We start from the raw sequence: 18,012 nt of genomic DNA, 5'->3' as shown, positions 1-18,012 counted from the left end.
TCCATCAGGTTCTATGACCCATGATAGGCTAACATCCCAAAATGAGGCAAATTTGAAGCTCATATGGTCTAGATTGAATGTATTTCAAATCTTGCATGTTCACTAAAACAAACTTAATGATTAGATTTTTGACTATTGATTCCTGCTAATCCGATGGTCCGATTGTTTCCTAGGCATGATCATCGTTGATCTGAGGGTTTTAGGGGCCCAAAGACAATCCGCCTAATGATTTATGGTTGGATTTGAGGCCCAATTCCTGCAATACAATCTTATATTCTTCATGACCCATTTCTAGGGTTAAGGATTGATGGATCCGATGATCTAGAGTTTAAGTATACACAATGCATGGTTCGAATCATCTTTAATGGGTCCTACATGCCCATTACCGACACTTCCACGGTCAAATCTGGCGATCCAACAACGTAAGTGTCTCAGACTTACTCCTTAATAGTTTTAGGTGTCCTAAAGTTAATAGAAGTGAAGATCTAACCATTGATCACACGCTCAGAGGGTCGAATGGCTCGATCTACAGATAGAGATCCTTCCAATAGCCAGATTTAAGTCAGGACAAGGGCGGATGTTTAGACGAATCGGCTCTGTGCTTATAGTAAGTTAAGTCCTCATGGTAACACTCGAGTACTGAAAAGTACGGGGTGTTACACATTCATAGTGTGCAAAACATCACATAGCCTTATAGGCCAATTGAAGAATATAAGAGTTTTGGAGACAATCACACATGAGAATGAATGTAAACCAAAGGATTCAAGCATATTATTATTTAAATTGGAATGTTGTACTCCAATAGCTTGTCTACATGCCATTTCCTGAAACATTTCTTATTATTGTTCATTCATTGCACTAAACAAAGAAAAGTATGAACGACCAAAGCAATCCACAAGAAAAATATTGGTAACTTAGTCCTCACTTTGCCAGAGGGTATTGGCCTCCACCTGAAATGTGATAGAACCATCCAACAATGAGAGTTTCATCATCTCTTCTTGAATAAAACATGAGAAACCATCCATTCTTCCCCTCCATTATATGCACATAGCTCACTTCCAGCCATGCAGAAGCCCCGCCAATAGTTAATAAGCTTCACAACATTTTCCTTACTACCAGAGAATGACTTCATTATTTCTTTTGCTGTATCCATATTATCATCCAATCCCTTCAACCACTCTTCCCTATAAGAAAATGAAATTAAAGTTGTCTTATCCTTCATATCTATCAACAAAAACAATCATGTCAAAAAGAAAAAAAAAATCATTTTTTTCTTTCATACATAGTACGTGCGAAATGTTTCCCATTAAGAATCCAATGGTTGACAACTGACACATCATCCTGCAATCATATAAGGTGTTAACAAGAAACTTAGATATAATATATTGTTTAAGTCATCTAAGTAAAAGTGATAGTCATGTAGTAGAATTCAAATTTTATGTTGTGATCATTTGATAGTCTATTATCTTTATCGGACTAGACATACAAACTAATGTAAGTAAAATTTGAAAAGAATATAACTTGCAACTAATAGATTTCTATCGCACATTCAATCTCACCTGAAAATATAGAAAAAAGGAGGCTGATGGCATAATCAGTGTCCCAGCAGGGAAGACATATTCCGAGTACCAATCTTCTTCATCAATAGGCTATAAGACTCTTGCACAATAGGCACATACGATGAATATATTATCTGTCTAATTGCAACAAAAAATAAATCAAGAAAATTAACATAAAGTTGTAGCATAGAATAAATGAGTCAAGGAACTTCATGGATGGTATGTGAAATATTATTTGATCGATGTAAGATAAATTTAAAAAATATCATATTTGACTATAAACATTGGTTAAAAATGTTTTATAATGACGACTTAAAAATATATATATTACGGATAAGCAATAAGAACTTTACGCTCATGAAGGTTGAATAAGTGAGAAGAGCCGATTACTTGTAATAGTATGATAGCTAATGTCTTGGGAGAATACCTCATATTGGTAAGCAAACATCTTGTGGCATGCATGTTCTAAGAAAAGAAGGCCATCAGGTATCATCCACCTAGATATCTTCCTCAAAAGTAGCTCATAATTCTTCATGTGCTGAGGAAGTTGAATAAAATTAAGAGCTAGCTTACTTAACCCCAATTGCATAAAAATCATTCTAGTTTTAAGATAAGAGAGGCTTACATACCTCAAATAGTCCAATAACTAGTATCCTATCAAATGTAGACTCCATTTCAAGTACAGTTATGTCTGCTAATATAATCTCGACGTTTGATAGTTGAAGGTTCCTAGGATTAGAAAAGCAACAAGTGGTTCCATATAAGTTCTTCAAAAGAATTATCTACAAACACAAAAATTACTTAGTAATAACCAACCTAATCTATTAACATATTTAATAATATGAAATAGTGAGCAAAATAGATTGCATCAACTATTGGATGTTAGATGTATCATTATGATGAAAGAATGCAAAGATATTGTCACCCAGATTGTTTTAATCATTAAAAAAAAAACTAACTAGAGAATTTATCTCTTGATTTTTTTTAATTATTACTTGGAACTGAAATTACTATTCCAAACAATTATGCAGACTAACTTCAATTGTATCATATATTAAAGATAAAGGTTTGCGTTGTATTATAGTGCAAATAGTTGTTGTGAGGTACATTGTGATGTGTTGATGATATCCACTCTAACAATTTTGTAAACCATTACTCATTTAGTCATGGGTCAAAATTTTTTGCTAATCCATGATTCAAGTGGGCCACATGTGTAAGAAGAGTTGAGAGGGGATGCTCACCCTTGATTCTCATAGAGGGCCCACTATATCATGTATATGTCAACCAATATATGAAAACAAAACACCTACCCTAAATGATACGATGTATAAAAAAATAGCTATTCTGAAACTTGGGTGGAGCCCAGTGAAAATTGATGTTGAGCATCCCCTCTCATCTTTTCATATCATGTGGACCACATGAGTCATAGATTATCCTAATTTTCGAGTTCATGGATAAACGATTGATGACGTGCATGATGGTTGGAGTAGATGTCATGAATACATTACGAATGAGGCTTTGCAACTCATTTGCACTATAATTATAATGAAAATGTTTACACTAGATCGTGACCCTGAGATATAATGTAATGTTTATTTTTAACCATTTTTAACATTGTAATGCAAACATATGCATTTTTAAGAGGAAAAAGAATTTAAGAAAAAATTAGTTTTTTATCGGGACCTAGTTATATGGGAGATAGAATAAACAGATGTCGTAGAAATGATAGAAGAACAACCAACAAGTTTAACTCATGAGGAAAATTATAACAACTAGAAAAATAAAAATAATATATAGAAGTTAGCCTCTACTCAATAATTTGACAAATGTTTATGTTCCTATTGATTTTTCATAAATATATTTATATAAATCTTATATTTAGCTTAATACCTCCTATAAGTATCTAGACTTAATATAATTAACTTGTATTTAATTCTTAGAAGAAATAGATGAAGGGTCTCATGCAATTTGTTAAAGAAAGAATATTATGGAGCAAAAGTAATAAATTGTTTTGTTAAAATACAAGATAAGTTGGTTATCATGACTAGTGTCAAGCACAAGCTTGGAATTTATATCTATATGTTAATAAATAGGCTTAAGAATAGTCTAAAAATAACCATAATCAAAAGACTAGATCAATCATCTAACAACAGTGGCAATAAGGTGCATTAAATTCTTAAAAGCTTAGAATAATATAGTGACAACTCAAATTGCTTGACCAAAAACTAGATAGATTATGTAGAAATGATTAACATGTCCTTGATGAATAATGACTATGTGGTTGATTACGAACTAAATACAGATGATTGATTTTATGATGTCTTCTTCATAAAAGCTAGATAATATGACTTAATATTGTTACTGTAGAGCAAGTATACTATCAATACTTGGAGGTTACACAACAATCTCTTGTTAACCACAAATAGGTTCAATAAAGGTCAATGGGGATGAAACTTCCATAGATGTATATTTTGAATAGAAATTTAAGAGGGAGAGAGGGAGAGAGAGAGAGAGAGGGATGGAAAAAAAATTATACATTAGTATAATGTGACCAACACAATGTCAATAAGAATATAAAGCATAAAAAGTATAGTGCTTCACACATTTACATAAACCTACACATGCATACATATATTTCTCTACACCCCTCAAGCTAGAGCATGAATACCAATCATGGCGAGGTTGTGACACATGTTGCAAAAGTTGATGAGGACTGAAGTCTTTTTTAAAAAATTAATAAAATACTTATTTTTTCATTATTTTACATAGGACATGTAAACATTTTGGGAAGACACTCATGGTAACTAGGATTTAGCGATGTGATAGTTGCCAAATTATCACAATGAATCATTATTAGCAGAAACACAATAATGCTTGGCCCAATTAATAATATTTTCAACTAAAGGAGTTCACACACTCAATATGTCAAGACTTGATATTCAACATTCACACAAAAGTAAACAATAATCGGTTGTCTTTTACTCTTCTATAATCTGATTCCTACCCACTAAAGTACAAAAGTTAGAAGTATATCTATTTGAAAGGGATCCTGTATCACTTTATATATTTCTTCAACTTGGGTAAAACCATTCTTGGAGTAAATGATTCCTATACCAAGTAACCAATTGAGAAAGTTCGAGATACAATAAACAATATTTAAGTGACATATGTGAGGTGCATGCATAGATTTAATTACATACTGACAGCATATATAGGTGATATTAAGGCTAGAGTCTTTATGTATATAAGCTTCCTAACTTACTATTAACACAATACAACATTTAGCAGTAACTCACCACTATCAAGTTAGAAGTGGTGATTAGTATCCACTAGTCGAGCTCCCTATTGGATGTTTTTAAATAATATGAAAGTGTAAAGTTTTTTTAATATAAATTTTACAAGCCTTATATGAATCCTCATGTGAACCCGTTGATTGTAATCAACTTATGCACTAGACTATTAGATAACCCTTATTTATAATAAACCTATGTAATAGTCTATTACATTACACCTGTGGGATTTTTGTGTTCTCATTGCCAATCCCAAGCCTGGATAAAATGAGGGTTATGCTAGGTTGGTAGCCAATGCTAAACTTGTGCCATTACTTTAATTGGGATAAGGATTAGATGATAATGGTGATGATGATGATGATTATTATGATGATATGGATCACCATATGGATTAAATTTTAAAATTATATAACTAAAAGATGTGATTTTACCTCATCTTTATATCCCTTAATGGTATGATGAAAGAAAATGTTAATCCTCCAACATAAAAGGTATCTTTCCATTCTATCTCAATAAAAAAAAATAGAAGAAGAAGCTTTCTCACACCTCCATTATAAGGTAAGGGCATAGGCATATGAGAGATATCTAAGGTTAGACCTCACTTACACTTATGTGTGATGATGGGAGAGGAGAGAGGAATCTCTTTTCTCTTTCCCCTTCTCTCTCTTTTCTCTCTCCAAACATTTGATAGCTAGGGATATTCAGCTTTCTCTTCTTAGTCATTTGGATATAAAGAGTCAAAGTTTTTGAGGGATGCACCATTTATAGTACTTATCATCCTCACAGACTTTGAACTTTGCCTATCCATGTACCCATATTGACCAGATCCCTCCATTAGTAGTGACATCCATCATTGACCTATAAATCCCATTCAAGCCTAAATAATGGACAATAAGATCTTAACCATCGGATATTCATCAAGTTCAATAACAAGATTTTTAATGGTATAGTTTTAGTTATTTATTTTCGATTCCAACTGAGGAGATTGAACTCACGCAACCAAACTAGACCATCAGTTTAGTTCTCTCCAAGCCTCTTATCATAAGAACTTGAAGGACTATTAGGATATTGGGAAAAGAAAAGAAAAATAAATAAATCCATAAGCACTAATGAAATATGGATTTCATATTTGGGTTCTTATTTAAATAGAAAGTAGAATTCTCATATAGCTCTCACAATTGTCACCTAATATCTTGTGCATGAGAATTTGAATATGGTGTTTTTGTAGTTATTTCTTTTTGAAATTCAATATTTCATTTATTATACAAATACAATGAAATATTCTATCATGGAAAAGCTAATCCACTTTCTTTTCTTTTCTCATCATTCAAATATGTCCTTAAAGAGTTAAGTGAAAGAAACGCTGAATAGGTATGCATATACACCACATGCCTTGTTCGACTTTCCATTAAAACCAGACATTTATTAAAACATACTGATATCATTTAACCCTTGGTAAGAATAATTCTAATTTTTAATATATGCTAATATTAAGAGTCACATATTCATCATTTTTATTTTTTAGCAATTTTCATAAAAAGAATCATTTAGTAAGGGTATAAATATCTTTAAAATGGTTAGAAATGATTTTTAAAAAATGGCTGAACATTACCTTGAAATTTTTTACACCATTTAAACAAAATTAATTTAAACAAATCAATGATAAAAATGAACTTTTTGATGTTGTTAATCTTTATGTAGACCAATTTTGAAAACCAATTATTTATATATAAAAGATTTTGCTAACCTCCCCACCTTCATGGAGACATTTGTAACATCTACAAAGCTTTCGAATGACATGTTGGACAATCAATTATCAATTTGAACTGTCCATCATTTTCTTCACGTAGGGATAATTTATGACACAAAAAATATGCTAATTGGATGATCCTAATCATCCGGTCAATTATATTAAAAATAGATAGTTACAATTGATAGGATAAACAAAATAGGTTTAATCGTCATCTAGAACTATCTATCCAATAGGTCTCACTTTGTATTATTTATGATTCTAAAGTAACACTTTTCATTGATTATTCTAACATTGTGATTAATATGATAAAAATAATTAAAATGAATGGACCACAGGGCTAAGATCATCCAATTAGCATAATTCTTACACCGAGGCTTGCTCCCAACTGTATTATTGACTGAAGCATCCCACATGTCATTTACAAACTTTAGGGACGTTGCTTACGTCCCTAATGTCGTATGAACGTGGGGATGTTAGGAGAACCTATGCATACATACATACATATATTACACACATACAGACAGATGATGTAGATTTATATTAAAGTTACATACATACATACATATATTACACACACATATAGACAGACGATGCAGATTTATATTAGAGTTTTATTATTTCCTTTAAAATATAATGAGTATTAGTATATGCTAAATAAGAAATAACAATAAAGAATAGTAACAATTCTTATGAAAAGTAGACTTTAATATTGACATATTTAATGAGTACTAATAAAAAATGAAACATAGTACAACGAATGGGTAACATATTCAATGCAAGGAGCATATTTTTAAAAAAATCAATAGAGGTAAGTAACTAGTCTTACTTGCACTGTTCCTCTATAAAATGTTTTTGCGAAACTGAATAGGTAATACCCGTAACATGACAATTCTTATATTTTTGAGCAACATGCAAAGTAACTGCTCCCTGCCCACATCCAAGGTCAAGGACGCTTTGACCATCTTCTATTTGTGCCCTTTCACAGTATAAATCAAGCATTGCTATTTCGGCTTCATCCAATGTCGTTGATTCGTCCATAAAATAACAACAACTGTAATAAGAAAAATATGAAAAATAATTAGATGGATGGTTGAGCTTGAATTAATTTCAACTCGTAATGTATGATTTTCGATTTTTATTGGTGCCACAAGCAGAAGAGTAGATTCATATGAATAAATTAGAAACAAACTTCCGATATACAACATCAATGTTTAACGATTCAAGTTAATTTCAAAACTATTCATTGTTATGATTTAAAAATGCTCCAGTATTTTCAAAGCACTATAAGTTGTAATGCTCCTAATGTGATTCATCCATATAGACAATCTAATCGTTAAACTGCTTATTTTCAGTTCAGAACATATTTCATGGATTGTAATGTAAAATTTTCACAGCTTAAATGAACTAATCCATCATTGATTTGCCTTATTGTCTATAGCCATCCTTTTTCAAAGCTATGGATGGAAGGGTTGATCGCATAATAAAAGTAATTTTTCATAATCAGAAGCACTCCATGATGGGCCCTAAAAATAGATGGATCAAATTGTTTATTAGCCCTATTTTGTTTAAAGAATCTTGACTATTTATATTAAAGGTTGTTGATCAATGGTTAATGTTTGTTCGATTGGTGTAATGTCTTCATTGTAGCCCTGCATGGATTGGGCCTAATGAACAATATGGATCGTTGAATTGGACTGAATTAGATTGTCCAAGTGGACCAATACAACTAGGTGCATTATAAATTATAGTGCTTTGTGAGCATGGGAGCATCTCTCTCTCTCTCTCTCTCTCTCTCTCTCAACCCTATGTGTATGAAATCACATATTTTATAAATGAGTTAGTATCAATACACTATGTAGACTTGATACTTGAAGTTTTTTTATATCAAGTACTTCATAAAGAATTTAAAGAATTATATCACTTATAATTTTTTAACATAAGAATATATGAAAAATTAATGCTAATATTATTAATGAAATCGATCATCACCACTAATCATCACGGTTAATGACAAATCTGATAATCAACATTGATGATGGATTCAATCATTAGCCTGATGATGGATCCAATCACCAAAAATTCATGATTAAGGTGATAGATGGATCTGATTATTAATAATCCATTATCAATGTGATAAATGGGTTATGTACAAATATATACGTACACATGCGGTAAAAATATAGGCCCATGCAATATAATTCACGCAAACGTGCAATGCTAATGAAAAAACATTAATTAGGTTGAACACACGTTTTAGGCATTTTGGTAAATTGTAGAGCCCATCAATAACAATAAGATATGATTATAATATCAGAATCAATAATCACATAGTGCATATTTAAAATTTATTATTTAAATGTATTTATTATGACTCATACATCGATCATTGTCATCATAGGAGATTTGGGCCGTTAATATAAAAAATAACAGACCATGTCATTGGAAAGATCTTACCAAAAACACTTAATCACTACTTAGGTCAACTTGTAAATCAACTCACGAATGGTCGATTAAAGGCCCTTAAATAGATTCACTTAATCTTGACCATTAAAAGACTACGAGCTCTTATTTAGGCTGAGTTAAATATTTGAACAGCATCTCAGTGCGCCCTATAAATAATCAGGAAGGTAGCAATGGGTGGACATCCACTCTCAACCGTTGTCTTTGGTGTGGCCAACCTAAGTTAGAGATTGACTTGATTTTTAGGCCCATGGCCCACTATGGAAGGGTGCATCTAATTGATGGTGTGGAGTTTGACACACATCACAGTGGGCCAACAGATATATATGTGTGTGTATGTGTGTGTGTGTTCCTTAGAATCGATTCTCATAAGAACTTCATGAGAACTTTTCATATGTGATGTGTGCACAAAATATGGATGGTCCACTAGATGAGTCACCTCATGAAACCCACAGGGCTAACTAGGGGTGTACATCGAGTCGAACCGAGTCGAGCTGGCCTTAGCTCTACTCAGCTCAGCCACTAGCTGACCTCAGCTCAAACTCAGCTCTGCTCGGTCCTCGAGCTTGACTGGCCAACTCGGCTCGGTTTAGTTAGCAACTCGAGCCAAGATCGAGCCGAGTTTGTCATTGAGGCATTTTCAGAAACACCTAGACTGCACCTTCAAAATCTCCTGTATTTAAGATAACAGCAATGGTTTTACAGGTATTTTATCAAACACCTTCTAAGCAACATGAAAAAAGGGTGTTGGTTTCATATACATACCTTCCTAGCCACCAGCCACACTTCTTTGAGTCATTTCATCAAACACTTGGCGAGCAACATCAATATCAAAGTAACCGAGTCACCAAACTGGTTCGATCCGAGTTTGATTTGAGCTGGGTTTGATCTGAGTCAAGTCGAGTTGGGGACAGCTCAAACTCGGCTTGAACTCATTTTCGAGCTCAAAAAATCAGCTCGACTCGGCTCGAACTTAGCTTCGAACCGAGTCAAATCGAGTTTTTTTGAGTCGAGTCGAGCGAGCTAACCAAGCTAGCTCGGTTCGTGTACACCCCTAGGGCTAACCTTTTGGCTTGATCCAAAAATCTCGTGGGCCATAGAAAAGTGAGAGGCAAATTTAGGGCCTGAGGGTTTCCACTTTGCTATGGCCCACCAAATTTTTGGATCCAGCCAAAAAGTTAGCTTAGAGAGTTTCATGAGGTGACTCACCTAGTGGACTGTCTGAATTTTGCGCCCACATCACGTGTCTAAAGTTCTCATGAAGTTCCTATGAAAACCAATTTTTAAGAGAGCATTTGTGTGTGAGCCTCTCATGAGGTCGATTTCTGTGGGCCCCATCATGTATGTGTCAGACATCCACACTGTGCATTTGGTGGGTTCCTTGTAGTTTATGGGATGTCCTAAAAATCAACCATATCTGGAACTTGGGTGGGCCACACCATCGAAGACCATGTGTAATCATGCTTAAATTGTAAGGAGTTAAAAAAAAAAAGTTTTAAAGCAGTTAATGTTGCTAACCATGGGCATCACTATTCTCCCTCACCCCCATTTTCCCTTATTGACAACCATGGTTGCTGACAAGTTGGTGGTAGTGGCCATGGTTGGCTTCGTAAGACGATAAAGGGTGTGAGTTTTTCTTATAAAAATTAAAATTAAAAAAAAAAAAACAAACAAACAATGAAAATCAATATATGAAAAAATAGGTATTAAAGTTAATGACATTATATTAGAAAAATGACACTTATTTTGGTGTCACTTCACTTAAATCAAAGATCTATTGAAGCTACTTTAATATCACTTTAAAGGCTTGTGTTGGTGGGCCCATAAGATCTAATGGTATCTATATAATTTTAGGGACCTTTATGTAAAGTCGAAAATGGATGGCTTACATTCAGTAATCCACCTAACTATTATGAGATAAAAAATAAGCTAATCACCCATCAAATCTTATACTTACGATGATCATCGAACATAATCAACCATTTAAATTGTTTAAAAGCAACCTTATAAATAATTCATGCTGATTTTCTCATTGAAGATAACTCGAAGACATACTTTTATCAAATTAAGAAGATTAGAATGAGTTTGGATATAATACAACTTATCCCTATCATATATGAATTCTCTACTTGATCGCAATCTTCTCTCGTTTGAATTTGAATTTAAATTTTAAGAAAATGAGATTTTAAAGAATATTCTCCTAGAAATATTATGAGGAAAATTTGTGTTAAACTCACAAATTATTGGTTGCTCACAAGTGGGTCTCATGGGTTCATATTAAAAAAATTTATCTTATTAATGTTGGCAACAAGTGAGGGGAGATGAGATTAATGCTCTTCATAATATGCAAATCTAGAACTAATTAATCTTTATCCTAATGCTCTTCATAATACACACACCTGAAACTAGTTAATCTTTCCCTTAAAAGGTTTATAGCAATACACTGATGACCGTATAAGATTAAAATAAAATTAAATGATTTAGTTGATTATTATAGTGCTTATCTAGTTGCTAAGGGATATACAAAAGGATATGGAATTAGTTGTGAAAAAAATATTTGCTCCACTTGTTCGACCGACCTATGTCCACACTCGTATTATTGTCTTTCATTAGATGGTGACAATTGTTTTTAATGGATTGAAAAATGTCTTTCTTCATAGTGATCTCAGTAAAAAAATTTTATATAAAACCTCCCCTATCTTCTTTATCAGCCAAATTAAGTTTGTCGATTATGACATGCCTTTTATGGTTTAGAACAAGCACATTATGCCTAATTTAAGAAGTTTTGCTTATTTGTTATTGATGTTGGGTTTATTTAGAACTCACATGATTGAGTATTTTTTATTTGATACTCCACTATCAGTTTGTTCTTTTCTTTCTTTATATTGATAATGTGATGATCATTTGATATTATTCCAGTAATATTCATAATACTCAGGATTATCTACATTCCTTCTTTGAGATAAAAGATTCTAGTATATTTCCTTATTTTCTTGATGTTGAGGTTACTTCGTTTCTTGTGATTTTACATTTTCTCAAACTATATATTTGTCTAATATTACTCTATGACGCATTTTAACAAAAATAAAACTATAGATGCACCTATATAATTTATTATCAAATGCTACCCAATTAGGTGGGGAATTACTTTATGATTTTATACCCTACAACTAACTTGTTGATAGCTAGAATTATTTGACTATCAGCCATTTAGATATCATTTATGTTGTTCATTTTTTTAGTCAATTTATGTATGCTCCATAGACTTTATTTTATTGTGACACTTCAAAATTTGACTATATTTCAACACTATCTTTCAAGGATTATTCTTCACCTTAACTTCATTTCTTACGTTATCTATTTACCAAATTGTTAATTTATCTACATAATAAAGATTGTCCTAAACTAATGATTTTTTTTCTTGGTGGTTTTCTTAGTATTACATAAGAGTAGAAAGAAATTTCTTATTACTTGTTGCAATGTTGAAGTTGAATATCTTGTCGTTGCTCACACTATATCTGAAATTATTTGGCTATGTTCATTTCTTCCAAATATGAGTATTTCTTTCTTTTATGACATTATAAGTGTCATTTAGATCATTAATAATGATGTCTTTCATGAGCAGATAAAGTACATTAAGATTGACTATTGTTTTCTTCGCCGTAATTTTCTCAAAGGGACCATTACTCTTCATTGTGTTTCTCCCAAGCATCAACTTGCCGACTTACTAAAACCTACACTATCATGCAATTTCATTATATGCTATCCAAACTTTAGGGATTTCTCTTTAAGCCTTTTGAGTTTAAAGAGTGCATGTCTCCTATACCTTGTATATTTGATATGGTAGAATGAACATATCTCTACATTACCTAGTGGTAGGCATCACATGTATCTCTTTGTGCATAATCTCATGTATATTCTTATTGGGATTGAATAGAAATCTACATCTAGATTATAACAATCTTCATGATAGAGCATATTGTTTTCAAGATACAATTAATGCCATTATCAATTTATGTGATCAATTCTCACCCATTCAAGTACTACTCTTGCCTATATTACTTTCATGCTACAAATAATGATTTCCTGTTGTGTTTTTAAAATAAAAAATAAATTTTAAAAATAAAAGTTTATTTTAATAAATAAATAAATAAATATATTGATAATTAAAATTTTTCATAAATAGAGTGTGTAATTAGATGGTAAGAGAAAGGGTTTTTGCTTCTGCAACCAGGGTTCAAACTTCCTCAACTATTCACACTCGCACGCAGCGTGGGATGTAGGGCTACTTGGGCGCTTTATTAGGACGTGCGCATTGTCACATGAAGTCATGTCCTTTCATGATAGATAATTGTTTGTTGTGAATGGATATGTATTTCTTGAAGATGTACATTAGCATATCTTCAGGAATAACTTTATAACCCTTTAATTACTATAAATCCTGAATACTATAATCCAGAAGATAAATACTCTTCATTCTTAAGATAATATCATCTTCTATGCAAGTACTATCAATCTGACATATTGCTATGTTTTTTTCTACACGTCTTAAAGGCATATCAATGTTAAATCTAGAGTTTGTTCAACACTTAAAATGTGCAAATTTTTGTGTTGAAATTCGGATTGAGAGTCCATTGTATCATGAAAACAATTTGCAGATTTCCTATGCTTGCACTTGCTGGAACTACCAGAAAAATGGCCACAAATCTGTCTTGAGATATTGACTATTCAAGTTAAGTCTTGAACTCGATAGACCTGATCATCTCATTATCTTTTTCCTTTATCTTCCGTTGTATAGAAGTTTCTTTAATTTCTAACATTTCCTCCCTTAGGTAATCACTTCCTTGTATTGAGATTGAATAGAAATCTACATATACATTATGTTCTTGAGTAAGATGGGGAGGGAGAGAGAGGAGAGACTATAAGACGCAAAAAGTGCTCAATGGGTTTTGAGTTTCCTAACTTTTCATTTATTTATTGTTAGATTTTTTATAATAAACTTGAAGATACAAAAGTAACCTCATTGCTAAAGTTATTATATGAAATAAAGCACATAAACTCAGACTTCATTCTAATACATCATCTTAAGGACTTTGAGGAAAGATAATAGTATAAAACATGATAAACTACAATACCTATATAAAGTGGGCCACAAATGGCCATGTGAGATCATCAGGGTCCATCAACATATTACAACAATCTTCATGGTGGGGCCTACTATTTTCATACTAATCTTACATAAACACCCTTAATTGAAAAAGTTTGATACTATCAGCGTGATGGCACCCAAATGCAAATTAGTTCAATTTTGTTACAGTGTAATTCTCGGTGGAAACCGGAATCACTCAGCAATCGTCTCTACTACCTTATGTTTTATTATTTTCTTGCATTACATAAAATCCTAATACAATGAAATGCACGGTGCTCCGAGGTAGCACCCAAGATACACTCTAATCTATTTAACTAAGAAACTTTATAAGACTGCCTACTAACATACCTTCCTTTGACGGTCTTTCCAAACATTAACTTGAGGAAGGAAATTGGCACCTCATACATTTGTGAATCCAGCGTATCAGTCTCCGTACCAATATTCATGTGCCTTAGAGCTGGAAAATAGAACTTCCCATTAGATCAAAAATCCAAGAACACATGTTTAGAAATACAAGAATTAATGCTTTTGCGCAGCTTTGATGATAGTTCTATGCAGTTCCCTCATGATGGTACATGTGGCGAATGTGTGTGGTGATCTAGACCTTCGATCTAGTGACCCAACAGATAGGTGGGCTAATGGCTGAAATTTGCACTAATTGGACAATCTGGTTATTGAGAGTTTGCAGGTTGAATGTGTGGTTGCTTTATTTTGAGTTAACCATGCCTTCAACAGGCCACCATAGTCCATTCCCATTGCTTTTGAGATATGGCCTATCAAATCCACGGTCTGGATCTTCACACATGTTTCCCAGGTAAACCATGATGAGGGAGCTGCATATAACCATAACATGAGCCGACTGCTACTCTACTAGCATTCCTTTTTGAATTTCATGTGGCTGAGTTCTAAAATTAAGATAGATGATACATAAATAGGAAAATGATATAATAGTGTCACTGTGTCTTGGATTTGAGGTCAACACTCGGACAGTCCATCAATGGATCCAGACCGTTGATTAGTGCAACATGCATTTCCAAGGCCAGCATGAAAAAATTACACTAACCAGACCATTCTAAACATCCAATCAACAGCCAGAAAAATAGACGGCCAAGAACATTTATATAAAAAATAGGTCTAGTTAACAATTGAATACGATTTTGTGTTAGGGCCTCCTGTCGATCGCTTACAGTTTTAAAGCATCGTTTTGATCAGGTCATCCTAACCATCCCATCCATGGCTGGGAAAATGAACGGATATAAAGAAAAAGGCACATTGCGGATGGATTAGATCATCTGGTGTGACCTTTTCATCATACCACGAAAATGGATGCTGGAACTAATGAACGGTCTGGATCTATAAATGGACTGTCCAAGTGTCCGGATTGATTGTACTGAGTCAATTTAACCGTTCATAAGTATGAGCTTTGCTAAGCCCCATCTACACGCCACCACATGTGCCAGAGTGGCATATGGGCGTGATATCCAAGCCGTCCATCAGGTATTTCGCATCCATTTGACCCTCTGGTACAAAAATCAGGGAGGTCAGATCATCAGGTAGGCTATAATTTGAAGACTAAATAGACTGATGAAAAAAATATTAGCAAGTTCTTCTAAGCCGTCCATCTATTTTGAATTTTGTAGCCTACCTAACGAACGGCTAGCCTGATTTTCAGGCCAGACGGTATCCATGGTGTGATCTACATGATGAAGTGGCTGGAGATTCTGGCACATTTGGTAGCGTGTACATCAACTGCATATACACACGTGCGGCCTTTGCAAACCTATATGACTATGCGTGCATCCACAGCACTAAAAGCTCTCGGGCCCTAATGACCGTGGGACATACGGACACGGATTGGGTACTACCCCACCTGTCCTGACCTCATAACATGCAAGGCTCAAAGGGCCTTCCGTGATATATGGATTTCATCCACACCGTCCATCCATTTTTTTTTCATATTATTTTAATATATAACGCCAAAATCTAAAAGATCCAAGCTCAAGTGGACCACACCAGAGTAAGAAGTAGTGATCATGGCGCTCACCGTTGAAACCTTCCTGGGGGCATCGTGATGTTTAATTTCCATCCAACCCGTTCATAAGGTCACATACACGTGGATGAAGGGAAGACACAAATATCACCATTGATCAAAATTTCTACGGCTCCCAAGAGGTTTTTAATGCTGGATGTTCAATCTCAACCGTGTGGTCCACTTGAGACTTGGATCTTCCTATTTTTGTGTTTATTTTCTAAAATGGTATAGAAAAATGGATGGACGGTGTGGATAAAATCCATACATCATGGTGGGCCCCTCAGAGCCCTGACTGTACCGATAGGATTTGCACGAGAGAGAGAGAGAGAATTCTAACACTTAGCCAAGTCAAGGACTTGGGCGAGCTGCTGCTCATAAGTAGGTTTGTAACCCCATTTGAGACGTCTCTCTAGTTGAATCCTGATCAGCCTCCGGAGCTCTTCATCTGAGACTCTCCCTTCCTCCAGTCGCTTCAACAGCTCTTCCACGGCTGCCTTCTTTCCTTGATTAGCCTCCTCCCCACCCATTGAATGGTTGAGATCTTTCGAGAGAGAGAGAAAGAGTACCCCCACCTTTGTAGTGTGCTTCAAATGATACTTTGAGGGCATTATATAACTTAATATGGGGAGCGGATTAGGTGAGACGCCCGCAACCACCGAGGTGGGTGGGACCTCTGACTGTGGGGCCGACTGTGATGTATGTGACTACATCCACACCGTTCATCCATATTGAAAGCTCATTTTAAACCATGATTCAAAAAATGAAGTAGTTCCAAATCCCAGATGGACCATAATACAGGAAACAGTGGAGACCGATCATTAAAAACTTCTTGTGGGCCACAAAAGCTTTGGATCAAGATAATATTTTTGTGGTCTCTTCATCTGTGTGGAAAATAAACATTCCAGTGGAATCCATGAAATTTTTAATGGTGAAGATTCAATCACGATTGTTTCCTGTGGTGTCGTTTACCAAAGATTTTAATCAGCTTCATTTTTGGGATTATAGCCTAAAATGAGCTATCAAAATGGTTGGACGGTGTCGATTAAAGGCACATACATCACTGTCATCCTCACAGTCAGGGGTCCCACCCACCTCGGTGGATCCCGGGTCTCACCTAATCCGCTCCCCTAATATGGTGTTGCTAGAGCACCGGAGCACCTTACAGGGCATGTAGCTATGAATGATAGTTCAACACCATCTTGGAAACTATGGCGACTCATCCACTCTACAAATGGATCAGCTGTATTGCAATCCTGACCGCTCAAATCTCTGAACCAATTAAGTATGGAACATAACCTAAAAAATATAATAGGAAGATGATATCAATATCTGGTTTGCACTTGCATTTTGAACCACTCAATATTGTACCTTTGCCCATCCAATACCCATTCGTTGTTGGCTTGATCATTATGATTTTCAATATATGTTCCCCATCCACAATTTGGATGGTCCAGATAGCTGTACATGAGTGACACGTGTGAGAAGGATGAGTCACCACCATTTTAAGATGATGGTCAGCTATTAAGAAGTCTAAGCAGATTGTAAATGTAATGATAATGATAAGATTAATAATTGGATTTTTCCCTTATGCGGTTTGTCTCTTCGGATATGGACACTGAAATTATTACATTTAAACTAGAAATGGGCCGCCTGTTGTATGTTCGTTTGCTCCAAAACCGCTCACCGCATATCCCCTTACTTTTTTTTTAGTACTCGTGCAAATCCATCTCATTTTGCTAGGTGAGCCCACTTTTTTTAATGCTTGTGTA

The 18,012-nt window shown here is 34.2% G+C and overlaps 1 protein-coding gene across 2 annotated transcripts; it reads right to left on the bottom strand.

The window, feature by feature from the left end:
- Positions 1–743: 743 nt before the first annotated feature.
- Positions 744–16,814, bottom strand: LOC131232654 ((S)-coclaurine N-methyltransferase-like). 2 transcript variants are annotated; one of them, XM_058229044.1, is made up of 8 exons: positions 16,581–16,814; positions 14,560–14,668; positions 7,429–7,653; positions 2,189–2,288; positions 1,987–2,097; positions 1,560–1,649; positions 1,283–1,341; positions 744–1,184 (listed from the first exon to the last, which is right to left on the bottom strand). In XM_058229044.1, the coding sequence occupies exons 1-8, from the start codon at positions 16,768–16,770 to the stop codon at positions 989–991; spliced, it is 1,080 nt and encodes a 359-aa protein (XP_058085027.1). In that variant the 5' UTR covers positions 16,771–16,814; the 3' UTR covers positions 744–988. The 2 variants fall into 2 exon arrangements, with proteins under 2 accessions (XP_058085027.1, XP_058085028.1); XM_058229045.1 differs by lacking the exon at positions 1,560–1,649.
- Between the last annotated feature and the right edge of the window lie 1,198 nt (positions 16,815–18,012).

This window comes from Magnolia sinica, chromosome 18 (genome assembly GCF_029962835.1).
Source record: "Magnolia sinica isolate HGM2019 chromosome 18, MsV1, whole genome shotgun sequence".
Classification (NCBI taxonomy): domain Eukaryota; kingdom Viridiplantae; phylum Streptophyta; class Magnoliopsida; order Magnoliales; family Magnoliaceae; genus Magnolia; species Magnolia sinica.
This window is presented reverse-complemented; position numbering and strand designations above follow the sequence as displayed.

What these genes read in the sequence shown, in the direction of transcription:
- LOC131232654 (XM_058229044.1), bottom strand. Translation starts at nt 16,770, where the DNA reads ATGGGTGGGGAGGAGGCTAATCAAGGAAAGAAGGCAGCCGTGGAAGAG. An exon ending in TGTTTGCTTACCAATATGAG is followed by an intron (nt 1,650 to 1,986) that starts GTATTCTCCCAA and finishes AGAGTCTTATAG; the next exon opens with CCTATTGATGAAGAAGATTG. An exon ending in CCTTTTTTCTATATTTTCAG is followed by an intron (nt 1,342 to 1,559) that starts GTGAGATTGAAT and finishes ATATGATTGCAG; the next exon opens with GATGATGTGTCAGTTGTCAA.